At 40.7% G+C, this 15,019-nt stretch overlaps 1 protein-coding gene across 2 annotated transcripts in view; it reads right to left on the reverse strand.

Annotated features, from left to right (window-relative positions):
• Positions 1-629: 629 nt before the first annotated feature.
• HMGA2 (high mobility group AT-hook 2) overlaps positions 630-15,019 on the reverse strand; it is a 174,087-nt gene continuing 159,697 nt past the window's right edge. For both annotated transcript variants that reach the window (XM_084811808.1, XM_084811807.1), the window contains exon 5: positions 630-2,383. In XM_084811808.1, the coding sequence (XP_084667934.1) occupies positions 2,336-2,383 (48 nt within the window). In that variant the 3' untranslated portion in view covers positions 630-2,335. The remainder of the gene's footprint in view (positions 2,384-15,019) is intronic.

Raw genomic sequence — 15,019 nt, forward strand, 5'->3', positions numbered from 1 at the left:
AAGCAGCTATAGTACAATTGTTCACAGGTTAGGTAACATTAGGTTGCCTTCGTTTTATTTCTCTTATAAGCTCCTTTTTAGTGTTCCCCAACAAGATGTACTCTTGTTATTCAAGGATGCCCTTGTGCCTTAATATTCTCTCTTGTGAAGCAGCCAGTAAGTAGTTTTCCTTAGTTGCATTTGGCTAAGTACTGAAGTCATACTGAAGAAAGCCTTCCTGAGAAACTACCCCTGGCCCAAATAGTAAAACAGTGGTGACAAGTAGACATACTGGCTGAGTGTGAGACAGAGGGAGGGAGGGAGAAAAAGAAAAAAGACAGAAGTATTAAACAAACTCTACATAAGAAGCATTTAAAATAAATCTGGTTGACACATATTACAAAAAAATCACATTTGTGAAAAATACATGAAAATACTTGACAAGTATTCTCATACAATCTACTAGTTTTTTTTAAACACGCACACATATTTGTGATTGCATTATGCAAAAGGCTGAGCTTGTTGCCTCCCACCTACAAAGATTCAAGTTTCTTTGAAGGGTAGTTTTAATATGAAAGTAATTAATATGTGTTCATTTCCCACAAAGTTCTTTTACAAAAATAGTTTTGATTAGGGATTTTTTTTTTTTTGCAGTCCTAATGTTTCAATCTTATGAAAAACTAATGCTGAAAGAAACAACAAGTTCATTCCATTTAAAGTCTGGAGGTAGGTCTTTGTCAATCAACTAGTCCATTTCTTTAAAAAAATTCATTTGAGGTACAAACTTGGACAGTAATATTAAACATTGCAGTTAATTATTTTTATGTCATGTAGTGTCATTGAAGAAAATTATCCTTACAAACCTTATGAGCAATTCGGTACAAAAATATATTCAAGTTAATGGTACATTACATAGAAATTTAGCAGAGAAAAGGCATAGTACATTTTTAAAAGAAAAAAAATACATAGTTTGCTGGAAAACACTAAAGGCATTGTGTCCGTAACTGCAATTAGGTGACAAAAGTAGAAATAAGGGGGAAATGCAGAAATTCATGATTACCTACCCAATAATAATTTCCTGCATTGTATGATTATAGCAGCAAATGTTTATATGACTGTTGAGCTAATTGTAAATATCAGAGGTAGTATTGAAAAGTGGGGTAATATTGCATTAGTTGCTAAAAGTGCTGCTTTGAATGAAGAAGATGGGGACATATGACTGGGATACCGCTGCCCAGCAAACCATCCTATGTCAATATATATTGCTTAAAGGTAAAGCTCACTTGAGGTACATGGTATTGGCTCTTGCACTGAGATGTATGAGTGAAGAAGAGAGATCCATTCCTCTGGAAGCAATGGAATAGACTTGCAGTATTGGGTTAAGTCAAACTAGGAATTTGAATCTTTTCCCTCGGTTCCAGTATGATAATGATTTAGAATCATTCTGAGGTATTGTTTTAAATTCACTGAAGAATCCAAAATGTTGTTGCTAAATCTCTGTCTTGAGAGAGGGTCTGATGTGTTAGTCATTTCTAAACAACATGAGGCTCTCTAGAAAGCATATTCTATTTGAGGGGATAAGAATGTGTTCCCAGAGAGGTGTGCTGTTGAGTTCTGTTTAGTACTACTTCCGCAGATATATGTGTATTAGTAAATATACAATGTATCTTTGTCATTTTTCCCTTTTCGCAAAGTACCTTTTTCTTGTGGCTTTTGTTTCCTGAATATCAGCTGAATTAAGTGAAAGAAATCAGCCTTCAACTTATCTTGAAATAACAGTATTTTTTTTTAAAAAAAAAACAAGCACAAATCTAGAACAAGGCTATAAAAAGAGTAGTATCTAATCCTTATCTTTGGTGTTCTAAACAGGGAGTTTACTAAGCTAGGGAGTGGGTTGTCAGAGGTGTTGTAAGGACTGGTGTTAAACACCAAGGCCTTCCTATTTGAATGCCCATTATAATTAATATTTTACAAAAGTCTTATTTATACGCAGTGCAGTGAATGACTTAAAACCTGGTTCAGAGCTTTACTGACCCATTCACCCTTACTTAGCAGCTCAAACAAACTATTAGTAGGTTAAAGAAAAAAGAGAGAGAAAACAGTAATCAAATGTTGCATCATTAATCTGTGTCCACCTGTGTTACAGCAGTTTCACTAAACCTGGGACAGTGAAGGGATTACAACAAAGGTGATTAATAAGTCCTTCCTTAAGGTTATGTGATTTCCCTCCCCCGCCCCCTCCCCACCAAGGCCAAAGTAGAAACATTGTGGCAACAGAAGCAAGTGGTCAAGGCAGTGTCTTCTCCCTTCAAAAGACCCAACTGCTGATGAGGTAGAAATGGCAAGGTGTGGTCTTTTAATCGTCTTCTGCAGATTCTTGTGAGGATGTCTCTTCAACCTGTTCCTGGAATGTAAACCCAAAATGATGAATTAGTGATACAACTATTAATTATGTTATTTCAAACTAGTAATTGAGCCAGTTCAGGCTATCATATCTTATCTTAATAATGCGATATATGAATGAACACTTTGCATGTGAATGCAGCCCCTTTGCTTCTCCCTCCACAGCATGAGCAAACAAACCAGGGGGATTTCTTCATGACAATGGAAGGAGATGGAAGGAGGAGCCAACTGTGGCTTATCCGGGTTTTTCAAGAAGCCGGCTTTGCTACGGGAAGGGCTCCACGAGCGAGTGTATCCCACCAGTAAAAGTCGCTTCTCAGAACATACTTCTGGGTAGGGTGAGGGGGTTGGAGTGAACATCATCTGACTGGCAGGGGCTGCTCAACCAATAAGAGAGGCTCCCCCCCCTTTCCTTTGAGAATAAGAGAGGCTCCCCCACATTCAGGGGACAAGCCTCATTGACCACAATGGGAGTTACTTCTGAGCAAACACTAATTGGTTTGTCTTAGGAAATACAGTGGGGGGCAGGAACAATCTCCTTCTCCCCCCTCCCCACTTCCTTAAGTAAACAATCCTTTCTGGAACACAGTGTTCTGGCTGCCCTGCTGTGATCAATCAAAGCTTCAGCCCCCTTTCTAACCTGATGCTGTGCAGGAACGAAGGTCTGAATTAGTTACTTCTGAAGGCAATAAACCAAACAAGGGAGAATCGCAGCTTGTAGAAAGCGCTTTACAGTCTTTAGGGAAGTAGTGCTTTAAAATGCGTTATTTCAATCAAGGGGGATCTGTGGTGTGCGTATTCAGGAGACAAGCGTCATTGACCAAAATGGGAGTTACTTCTGAGTAGACACTAATTGGTTTGTGCTGGGAAACACAGGGACAGGAAACACCCCCTGACTGGGGTCACAGTGGAAGGCAGACCCCTGGGCAGGGCTAGGGGTAAATGCGAGGTACCCGAGGTAAATGCGGAGGTTGGGGCACACAACAACTATACCACGGAGAATCTGATGTAAGGAAAAGAATCCGACTTTAAGCAGTCTCAGGAAATCCAGTTTGTCCCTGATAAACTCCAGGGTGGCTGCTGGGTGGCCATGATATCATGCATCCCTAACAACCTCCAAATGCAGCCAGCTCACTCATGGAGACACCCCCCAAGAAGCCTCTAATTAAGCTTCATTTTGTCTGAATAGGGAAACTATGGTTACCAGCTTTTGAAGAAGCCACAATATTAAACCAGAAATACTGGCTTGTTCTGTAGCTGGTAACCACAGTTTCTTGGTTTGGACAAAACATGAACTATGGGCAGAATCCAATGGGATGCCTCCAATCCTGCCAATTCCCTTCTGCCTCACCATTCCCTTGCACAAGTGGGACCCACCACTTAGGCAAAGGAGATCTAGCGCATCCTAAGGGAAGCCCCGAAACCTGTGGAAACACTCATCTCTGGAAGGAGGCAGGTCAGTGGAGCTCCATTATGTGAGCTCTGCCAACCTGCCTCCTTCTAGAAACAATTGTTTCTGCTTGTTTCAGGTTGCTCTGGAAGCACTAAATCACTGTTGTGCTAGCGGTGGAGACCGCTTGCACAACAGAACTGGCAGAGGGTAAGAGAATCAGTGGGAGCGTAAGCACCCCCTTGGATTCTGCCCTATGGCTAATTATGCACTACTTGGTTTGACTGCTCATGTTGTGAAGGGAGGAGCAAAGGTGCTGTGTAAATGGGCAAAAGCTCACTCATATCTTGGCTTATTAGGAACTATTTTATACTCTCTCTTTTTGCTATCTGTTCTCCATGAGAACTAGCAGCACACAGATACTCTTTGCAGTAATTTCTACAACTGTGGCAGCTACAGCTACCAGTGCTGCTGTAGTGGTAGAAATCACATCTAAGCATCCCAGTATGCTGCCCCTTCACATGGAACTTTAGGATCACAGGCATGTATGCCTGAGGGCAAATGCACGAAGAAAAATAGATGGCAAAATTACTATGGGCAAAATCCAACAGTGTCATTCCACAAATTCAAATAGTGCTAGTGGAGCTCTGCCAAATATTTCCATTGCACAAGCACTTGAGTATTGTTTGTGCAACCCGTTGTGCAAGCATAAGGCAGAACTGGTTGCACAAGTGTTTGTGCAAACGTAATATGCAACCGTGCTTGCACAAATGTAACTTTAGTTGGATCCTCCTCTTGCACATATTTTGGAATCTAGTTTCCACTAGTGCAACACTATTTGCGCTAGCAGAATGACACAGTTGGAGAGCGCTCCATGTAAACCACTTCAGCTTTCCAATGGGGGAGAAGGGTTGTATTCTCTCAATGGCTGGGAATCTAATGTGAATGGCTCTCTAGTAATTAATCATGTCTTTAAGGACTTCTCAGTGTGCAAAGTACTTTACAGTGCTTATCTCATTTATCCACCCAGCCAACCATCCTGGGAAGTAGGTTATGTTTGGAAATGGAAAGCTGCCCAAGGCCACCCAACAAGCTTCACAGCTGAGTGCGGATTTGAACTTTGGCCTCCCACATCCTAACCTAGCACACTATACATGACACCATAATAGTCTTCCAGCTCAGCTATTATTTAGGTTTTTAACCAAGCACCACTACATCGCTCAGTCTGAAGCCTGAAACACGTGTAAAGATAGCACAGTTTTAAGAGGCAACATCTAAAATCTGGGTTAGCCACGCAAAACAAAAGCCTGACATAGATTTGTTTTGGGGTCTCTCGCTCAGCACCAGTCCTCCCTCTTCCCTTTGGGCTTAAAAAATATGCAGAGGCCATCTTCTGACCTCGCTGTACCATGCCATTCTTTTTACACTCCTTATTCAATTAATGTGCAGTACCTTTCAGGTTATGGGTGGTAAACTGGAGACAATAAACACTGCTGATAAAAGGGGCTGTTAGCGAGAAGTTGATTTTTATCAAATGCTGCACATCATCTTGTAAGACAGCATGTGAAAAAGATCTAGGGCGAATAGGTAAACATTTACCCGTACAGCAAACTGAGACCTTTTAAGAATGACCAGCTTATAACAGTCTTCATACTTTAATAGATTTGATTTTCCACATGGCTTCATTTTGTCTGGGTGGCTAACTGACACAATTTATAACTCTCTTCCTTTCCCAGGCCACTGCAGTACACCATTCAGTAAAGCATGCCTTACAGCTTGTCTGCATTATGTGACCAAACTTCCATTCATTAGTGTTTGAAACACTTCAGCTGTGAAGGGGATCCTAAATGCTACCATGTGTGACACTACTGCACAAGAGCAGCATGGAGGGGAAAAAAACAACACTAGGCTTTAATCATAGGCCACTGCTTACTGCAATCCTTTTTCAAAAGGTTTCAAACATTCCCCCCCCCCAAAGGCTTGAAAAAGCTGTAAATCCAGGGAATAAACACAAGTACAAATGAATGGATGACAGCTTAAAAAATATAACCATAGCAGCATCTAGCCATGAGATTTCACACTGGTTTTGTTTAGTCTGCTCTGGGTTATGTGGGAAATGGGGAAAGCATGAAGCAAAAAGGCCCCCCTGCTAAACTGTGGGCCTCAAATATTTAAGCCAGTAGGTTTATACCTCTTGACTAGGAAACAGGCCATGACCCTGAGATAGTCTCTGGAGAATGAGGCACAAAGAAAGATGTAGCATGATCAAAGCCACGGACAGACGAAAGAGAGAGAAGCCAAGTGTCAGCTAACCTCTGACCTTGTCTTTTCAATTAATATTTAAATTACAAAAAGGCACCAGGATATCACACATATATAGTTTTCTTCTCCACAACATCTCATTTCCAGTCATCCTAATATTCCTATGTTATGCGACTGCAGAGAAGCTGGTGTTGAGGTGAATTTTACACAGCCCCCCGTTAGTATTTATTTATTATACTTATTTCCCAACCTGCTCAAAATGCTGGGGGCATGTTGCGAAAAAAATAAAATCCTTGTCATATTTTCTTTCCTCATAACAACACTGTTTGATAGTTTAGGCTGAGGGACGATGATTTGTCCAGAGCAGTGAGAGAGGGACCTGACCCTCGCCTTGCCACAGCCTGACCTGAAACTTCCCATTCTAAACTAAGTTACTGTGGTTATTTCTCTTCATCCTTGACAAATGACGTTGCCAGGCAGCTCTATTGTACTACTCTACTCCAGCTGCTGAAGTGCTTACAATGGTTTCTGGCAACATAAATAAAAGTGGCATCCTATGCTTGGCAAATGGGGCTGACCCATCCATGTCTGCCCCATTTGCTATTAAAAATCTAATAAATACAAACAACAAAACAAAATTATACTTCTGTGCCATTCTAAATATCTTTCTATTTTTAGAAGGGGTGGTCTATTTTTATTGGTACCCACCTGTGTGGGGAAGAGAGGTGTAATACTTCCTTCCTTGGCCACAGTTTTACTATGCAGCTACAGGGCTTAGGAAAAAAGGGGATAAAGGGGATTACCAGTGAAATCATGGCTGGGGAGGGAAGTATTAAAGCTCACTTCTCTGTGGTGGGGGGGCAACAAAAATCAGCCCTCTCTCTCAAAAAATAACTGGTAGCTATGGTTTTAATGTACAGCTTGGCTGTTAGACTGCTTTTATATGTGAAGGTACCTGTAAGTAGCAGGCCAACTGACAGGTGTTGGAAGGTCAGGTTTTGAGCAGTGCCTCCTGTTGTCCTTTCTTTTTCTCAATCGGTTTCACTCCAGAAAAATACTCCATCACAAACATTGCACAGGGAGCTGCTTCACAAAAATGACTTAACACAGAGAGCTGCATCCACATGGTTTTGTTACAAGTGGTTGCTCATGCAGGTGGCTGCATGTGTAAATTGGGCCTTAGGCTTTCTATAAAGGGGCAGTGTAGTGTGGATATTTTTGTAAGACTTTATATGCAGTAATCCAGCATGACATATTAGGGAAACAAGCTAAGAAAGGGTACACAGAATGTTATGTACCTTGAATGTCCTGGACCATTTCTTTTCTTATAGCAAATTTATTATAATGGCAATTTCTGTCACATTTACCACACTGACCTATACCTGAGTAGGTGTATGGGTGAGAGATAGTACTAATCTGATCCAGCTGAAGCTTAGCAGATCTGGGTCTGGTCACACTGTCCCCATCCATTCCCTAGCATAAGTCCTCTACTACGGCAATTAAGGCTGTTTCTGTCACAAAATCAGGCTTGAATCTGGATATCTGTGGGAATGGATATCTGTGGGAGGGAAAAGAGAAGCCGCCATTGCACCCTTTCCCCCATCAATCTATCTGAATGTTAGCTATTGCAGCTATCTTCGCAAAGACAATATTTGTAATTTGCTCTTGCAGCAGCTGCTCTCAAGATGGCTGCTACTGGAGTATGTAACAAATGGTGTCTTTGCAAAAGTATCTGTAATGGCCGAGGACCAGACTAGGGTGGGACAACTAGGGCACTGTGATGATTTGCTTCCTTTTCCCTTCCAGTCAGGTGCAAGGTAATGAAGATAAACAAGGTTACAATCATATGCACAATTAAATGGGAGTGAGGCCTATTGAACTCAACAGGACTCACTTCCAAGTAAACATGCACAGGATAGGGCTGTAAGACTCTGCTGTACTGCATGTATGAGAGGCAGGAGACACATTTATTTACCAGCCAAAATACTGGCTGCAGGTCTCTAGTCAAATGTTAAAGCAGCAGCTTTGAAGTTATGAGAAAGAGATTGAAAATCTAAAGCCAAGAGTTGTGCACACCTCATTAGGACCTAGCTATGTGGGAAGGCCAAGCTGCCGCTTCCTGGTCAAGCGTGCTTACCCACTGGAAAGGGGGCTTCAGGAAGGTAAGATAAAAGAGTCTTTCAAAGTGGAAGTGCACAGTGACATTTTTATGAGCGCCAGTCAAGAAGGGTTCCAAGTACTGAACAGCTCACAACCATTACAAAGCTTACTTCACAAAGAAAAATGAAGACTAGCTCCAAGGGGCTTAACAAGCGAATTTTTGGTGGGGGTGATATTGGTTGAATTGGAGAATCTTTTAAAATATATATTATTGTGCTAAATTTTCCTGGTTTTCTCTTGAATTTACATTTGATTGCATAAATGAAGAGTTTAATCAATACAGCTATAGCTTCCTTGAAGAACGCTCAGCAGAAAAATGTATCAGGGCAACAGGATTGGGTCCTGTGATATGGCCCCAAACAGTTTGAATAATATCTTGTAGTATAAACCTGAATTTCCCCATTTTCAAGGTTAAAAAAAAGTTACGAGATTTCCACAATGCATTTGAAAATAGCTAAGGAGTTTGGCCACTGATCTTACCCCACAGATAGTGAGCGTCAACAGCAGTAAAAGAGAGCCCAGGGAAAACATATGTTAACTATCTGCACTATACTGAGACAAACCACTGGTTCATCTAGCCCACTACTGTCCACTCTCGCTGGCAATGGTTCTGTGGAGTGTTGGGCAGGGGTCTTTCCCAGTGCCTGCTAAATGATCCTTTGGAGATGCTGGGAATTGAATCCGGGTCCTTTTGCATGCAAAGCATGTGCTTTCCCAGAGCTATGCCCCTGCCCCATTACGATCTGGATTTAATATCTTGTTTCAGACTAAACAATGGGTCTGCATTGGAAAGCAACTGGACAACAGGAGAAATGGAAATGTTTCCCTTGAAAACTGTTGAATGTGTGACTATTGAGCATCCCCTTTGGACAGAAAAAAAGACTTCAAAATCAGACAATTTGCACTGAATAAGTCCTGTGACCTCCCTCTTCCCTGCCCCTAACAGCTGTTTTATTATGTAATGCTTCGTACTACAATATATTCCCAATTTACCATAATAGCTCTAATAAAACTTAAATAAATATCCTAATTTAAATTAATATCCCTATATCCGAAATTTAAATTAATACTAATAGATCCTCAAATACTTGATTTGATTAAGCTTTTATTCATTCATTTTATAAAAGTTATTTCTAGGACACTCTACAACAAAAGGTTATCTGAGCAGCTGATATCCTTTTTATCTTATTATGATGTACTGCTCATGGTTATAAAGCAAACAATTCAGAGGTCTTTATTTTTCAGATTCTTGAATATCTCTGAGCACTCTGAAAAGAATAGGAACAAAATGGGTGCATTTTTTTGCCACTATCTGCTAGACAAACTATGTTATTGCATATCTCGATTTCATCCCTATCCTATTTATTTCTACATCGAATAGCTTAACCATTCAACAGGGTTATCAAACTTATGGTTGCTTTATGTTATGGCAGCCACATAGTGGCTACTGAGGAGTGCTTCCATGTGACAGAATCTCCAGAATCTCTGTAATATAAATAAGCCACTTGCCACATGAATTGGCCATCGTGCATATTACTGGTGCTGATGTGGAGACTCACCATGCAATAGCACTGGATGATCCATATTGGTTTTAGCTACTGTGTGGAGGCCTGCTATGCAGAACCATTTCCCAGTGTCTGCCTGTCTGTCTGTCTGTCTGCCTGCCTGCCTGCCTGCCTGCCTGCCTGCCATAATTTCCCAGTGGCATCTATCTGTCTGCCATAATGTATGAAGCAACCTGAGTGTGTAACTGCAATTTTAGGTGAAATTTGTTAGTTATAGGTTCTCCATGATATAATTAGCATGCTAAGGATGTTGATGGAATTCTAGATGTGGATTTATTGCATCACAAGGAGAATCTATTTTCCTTTTAAGATTAAAAAAAGAAGCAGCTTGTCTAAAACACAGGGTATGATTTATAATGGCTTTGGTATGGTTAATGGGTGCTTGGCTGCTGAGATCAGCGTACAAAGAATCATCTCAGTATTTTATAAAGAATTTTTAATTGTATTTTGTCATGGCATTCTGAATTCACAAATGCTGGTGCAGACTGTGGCTCACTACCTGAAGGTTCAACCTGCTTTTCTGAGATTTTTCTAATAAACTGTGACCTAGATGTATCTTGGAGCATTCACAATGCAGATTTAATCCACATAAATCTCTGAAGGTGACAGCTTATATTGGTCTTACTATGTAAAAATAGTTGTGTGAACTGGCTCTTTGTTTCAACATAGTGAAAGCTGCTCAAAGTAGCAGTTCCTTTCTGTTACTCTCACTGCTTTATGGAAACACAGCCTTAAAATAGCCATAGCAGAAGGCAAAAGCCCCTAAAAGAAGAATGAAATAATTCCCCAAAGTCCCTAATTCTTCCAGACTCTGAGACAGCTTCATACTTAACTCTTTCTTTCTTTCTTTCTTTCTTTCTTCATAGAGATTAAACTTCATGTTTGAAAAGAGCAGGTATGAAAGCATTCTCTGAAACGCTGTGCAAATATATTTTCCCTGCAAGCACATGGACCCATTGTTTGTATCAGCTTCCTGATCTATGTACTTGTACTTCCATTCCAATGTTCTAAATACACAGAAAGAGACTAATTCTGAGAACAAGCATTCTGTGTTATGAAAAGCAGTTGTTAGTTTTGAACACTGATAAAGGGATCACTTACCAAAAAAGGAAATACTTTGCAGTTAGTGCCCACTGCGCTCAACAGTCATGATTTAATCTTATAATATGAGATCTGCTACCAAAAGTATGAACTTGCAATATCACCACCAGATATTTTAAAGGCCTTTGTTTCAGCAATCCTTTTGGCACATGGGATCAGACTGTTCAAATAAGTATTTAGATGCATATTGTTTCTATAATTCAGAAATGATAAGAATCAAGTATGCCCTGTTTTTTTTAAGGCTTCAGTTTCATAATCTTCATTATGTTTCCCTAAAAATAACTATTTCCTTTGTATCATTTTACAATATAATTCACCCATATGGCATTCTGGTTAAGGATACAGCTGTTTCAAACTGCTTGTAAATTAGGAAACAGGTTTATTTTTCTCAGTTGCTTAATTTAAGTAAGAAACTACAATAGATATTACTGGAAAGATCAATTTGAATTTAGTGGCTGAAAAAGCAGCAATATGGGTATGTGAAACTTTCCATCCATAGATATTTAAGATGCCTACCCAATTTTCTGCAAGACCTGTTTAAACCTACTGGTGGCTTGCAAGTAGATCTGGTATCCTTTTCTAACACAAGTTCACCACAGGGGTTCTCCCTGTTATTATAAATCATTTCAGAGCTATCATGTGGATGTACACATATGTCATTTCACATGCCAGCAAGGTTATGCTCAAAATCCTACAAGCTAGGCTTCAGCAGTATGTGAACCGAGAACTACCGGAAGTACAAGCGGGGTTTCGAAGAGGCAGACGAACTAGAGATCAAATCGCCAACATCTGCTGGATCATGGAGAAAGCAAGAGAATTCCAGAAAAATGTCTATTTCTGCTTCATTGACTACGCTAAAGCCTTTGATTGTGTGGATCACAACAAACTGTGGCAAATTCTGAAAGAGATGGGAGTACCAGACCACCTTACCTGTCTCCTGAGAAAACTGTACGAGGGTCAAGAAACAACAGTAAGAACCAGACATGGAACAAGATTGCCGGGAGAATTATCAACAACCTCAGATACGCAGACAATACCACCCTAATGGCAGAAAGCGAAGAGGATCTAAAGAGCCTCTTGTTGAGGGTGAAAGTGCAGAGTGCAAAAGCTGGTTTGAAACTCAACATTAAAACAACGAAGATCATGGCATCTGGCCCCATCACTTCCTGGCATACAGAAGGGGAAGAAATGGAAGCAGTGACAGATTTTATTTTCTTGGGCTCCACGATCACCACAGATGGTGACTGTAGCCATGAAATTAAAAGACGCTTGCTCCTTGGGAGGAAAGCTATGGCCAACCTAGACAGCATAGTAAGAAGCAGAAACATCACCTTGCTGACAAAGATTCGTATAATCAAAGCTATGGTTTTCCCAGTACCAACGTATGGCTGTGAGAGCTGGACTATAAGGAAAGCTGAGCGCCGAAGAACTGATGCTTTCGAACTGTGGTGCTGGAGAAGACTCTTACGAGTCCCCTGGACTGCAAGGAGGTCAAATCAGTCCATCCTAAAGGAAATCAACCCTGAGTGCTCAATGGAAGGACAGATACTGAAGCTGAAGCTCAAATACTTTGGCCACCTAATGTGAAGAGTCACCTAATGTGAAAAGTCATTGGAAAAGACCCTGATGCTGGGAAAGACTGAAGGCAAAAGGAGAAGGGGACGGCAGAGGATGAGATGGCTAGATAGCATCACTGATGCAATGAATATGAATTTGAGCACGCTCTGGGAGAGAGCGGAGGACAGGAAGGCCTGGTGTGCTATGGTCCATGGGGTCACGAAGAGTCGGGCACGACTTAATGAACAACGACACATATCTCATGATTTAAGAGTTTGTATTAATACTGAGAGAATATCACTTCCCAATGGAACCTGCTATTGCATTCTCCAGCTGCAGGATGGGAAATCCTCTGGGTTCTGTAACTGTCTGAGGGTCCCGTTGAATTTTACATAGTATCTTCACGGCCCTAAGCTAGAAAGCATCTGTCCCTAAAGTAGGATTTAGTGAATGGATTTGCCCTGCAATGTGTCTAAAAGCTGGAAGATAATGACAATTATAGAACTGTTGTAAGAAGGGGGTGTGCTTAGAGACTATATTAGGCTCTGCTATATTTTCTACAAAGGTCTAAAGAAAACTGGTGGCTTTATTTGACAGTCCAGTTAGGAATTTAGTATATAAAAAAAACCCTAATCCAAACATGCTTGAATATACATATATCTAGAAGTTCAAACCCCAGCTTTCAGCAGTACATTGTTCCATATACACAAGATCATACCTCTTGTCTCTGGATAAAATACATGGTTTCAGATGTACAATCATTAATACAAGTGGAATCCGCAACAAATGTTGCAGTGAGGAGTGTTCCTATTCGGGGTGCTGGTTGGCCAGCGATGCCCTTTTCCAGGATGTCCATTCTCCCCTCCATTTTCCCTCTTAGTCCATGATCCCCCAAAATTGGGATCATGTAAGGTGGCAAAACTTCACTAAGATTTTTTGAGAGGTGTATGTGTCTCTGGATAGTATTTTCACGACAGCCCATAGGGATTGAGATGCAGAAAGTGAGCACAGCATTAGTAGAGGACAGAATCTTTACTCCATGCATAGCGACCTAGGGTATTTTATGGAATCCGTCGGTCTAAGTCCGGTTCCAACCTCACTTGTGTAGTTGGGGCCGCTGGTTGTGGTGTGGTAAATATCTTACATGATCTGGGTGGCCCAAGTAGATACTACTTGCATTTATTACGTAGACCAGATGAAGCTGCAAACACGTGGAAGCAATTTTCCCAATTCTTTTAGGGGTAATACATGAATCAGGCTCCAAGATCAGCTTTATCTGAAGCTTTGCCTCCCAAGAACAGAATATGGTGTCTGGGGCAGCATCCAATCCGACACTAGCACTAATGTAAATGGCACTGTGCTATGTAAGGGGCCCCTAGAGGTCCTTTATGTGAGTGCAATGCAATTTATATTAGAGGTAATTTCTGATTGGATGCTGCCCCTGGTGTCGGTTTTGGCATATTAGCTGGTTCCACACACATCTCTCTTCCATTGTCACTGATGTGAATATAAACTTCCAAGAGATAACATGTAGGTCCATGTAATCACTGTGAAACAGCTGATAACAAAAGGAAGAACCTCTGTGGTGAATTAGCCAGGCTAAGACTTTTGAAGTATTTTAGTATTTTTAGTGTTTAAAATCCACTATTTTTAGTCCCTATTTAGTTTTTGCATCCATATTGTATTTTACGCTTTGTCAGTATATGTCTATTGGTTTTATATTGTGTTATTTTTATTTTATTGTTATTATGCTTTAAATTATACTGTACAACACCTAGCGAAATATATTTTTGAGGTGTTTAGCACATTAAAGAAAGAAACACATTTGTGCTAGGAGAAGATAATGGATGTGCCCGATCTTGCCTGATCTCGGAAGCTAAGCAGGGTCAGCCCTGGTTAGTACTTGGATGGGAGACTGCCTGGGATTCAGGCTTCCTGCATTGAGCAGGGGGTTGGACTCAATGATCTTGTAGGCCCCTTCCAACCCTATGATTCTAATCAACAAACCTCATTTGCAGTGGCTGCTAAAAAGATTAGAGCAAAGGACCTAAAAACGGTTGCTGTAGATTGTGCACACTTCGACAGACCTTGCAGAAAAGCGTATAGGTATTTTATGTCTCCAAAGATAAAACAGTCTAGCTAGCTGGATGCTCAGGGGCCTGCTCTGTGGTTTCCAGTCTTGTGGTCCTAGGCTGCTTGCTTTCAGCCTTATGTTATTCCTTGCTTCCTGTCTAGAGTAACCTAGGCTGCTGATCCAAACTGCAAGAAAACACTCTGGTACTACAAGGCTTGGGCATAATATCTTGAAGTCCCATTGATGGATATATTTTTGCCTTAATCCAGAAAGCCTTATGGAAAAACCATCTGTGAGGATACTTTGAAGGAAACAGATGGAAAAGGAAGCGATTCCTCTGAATGTAGTGTAAGATTTACATTATCCTCCACGAACTTCCATGTAGTCCCTATGTTTATATTTTATCACTATTTCCTCAGACAGCTCAGATTAGGAAGACTGCATGAGCTCATGTTCGTGTTAATTTTAAGCCTGAACTATTTGCCTTTAAAGACCATTTTGGTAGTATAAAACAAAAAGGAGTAGTAA

Source organism: Heloderma suspectum, chromosome 7, assembly GCF_057233095.1.
Source record: "Heloderma suspectum isolate Gila_16-S chromosome 7, 16-S_ref, whole genome shotgun sequence".
Taxonomy (NCBI): Eukaryota; Metazoa; Chordata; class Lepidosauria; order Squamata; family Helodermatidae; genus Heloderma; species Heloderma suspectum.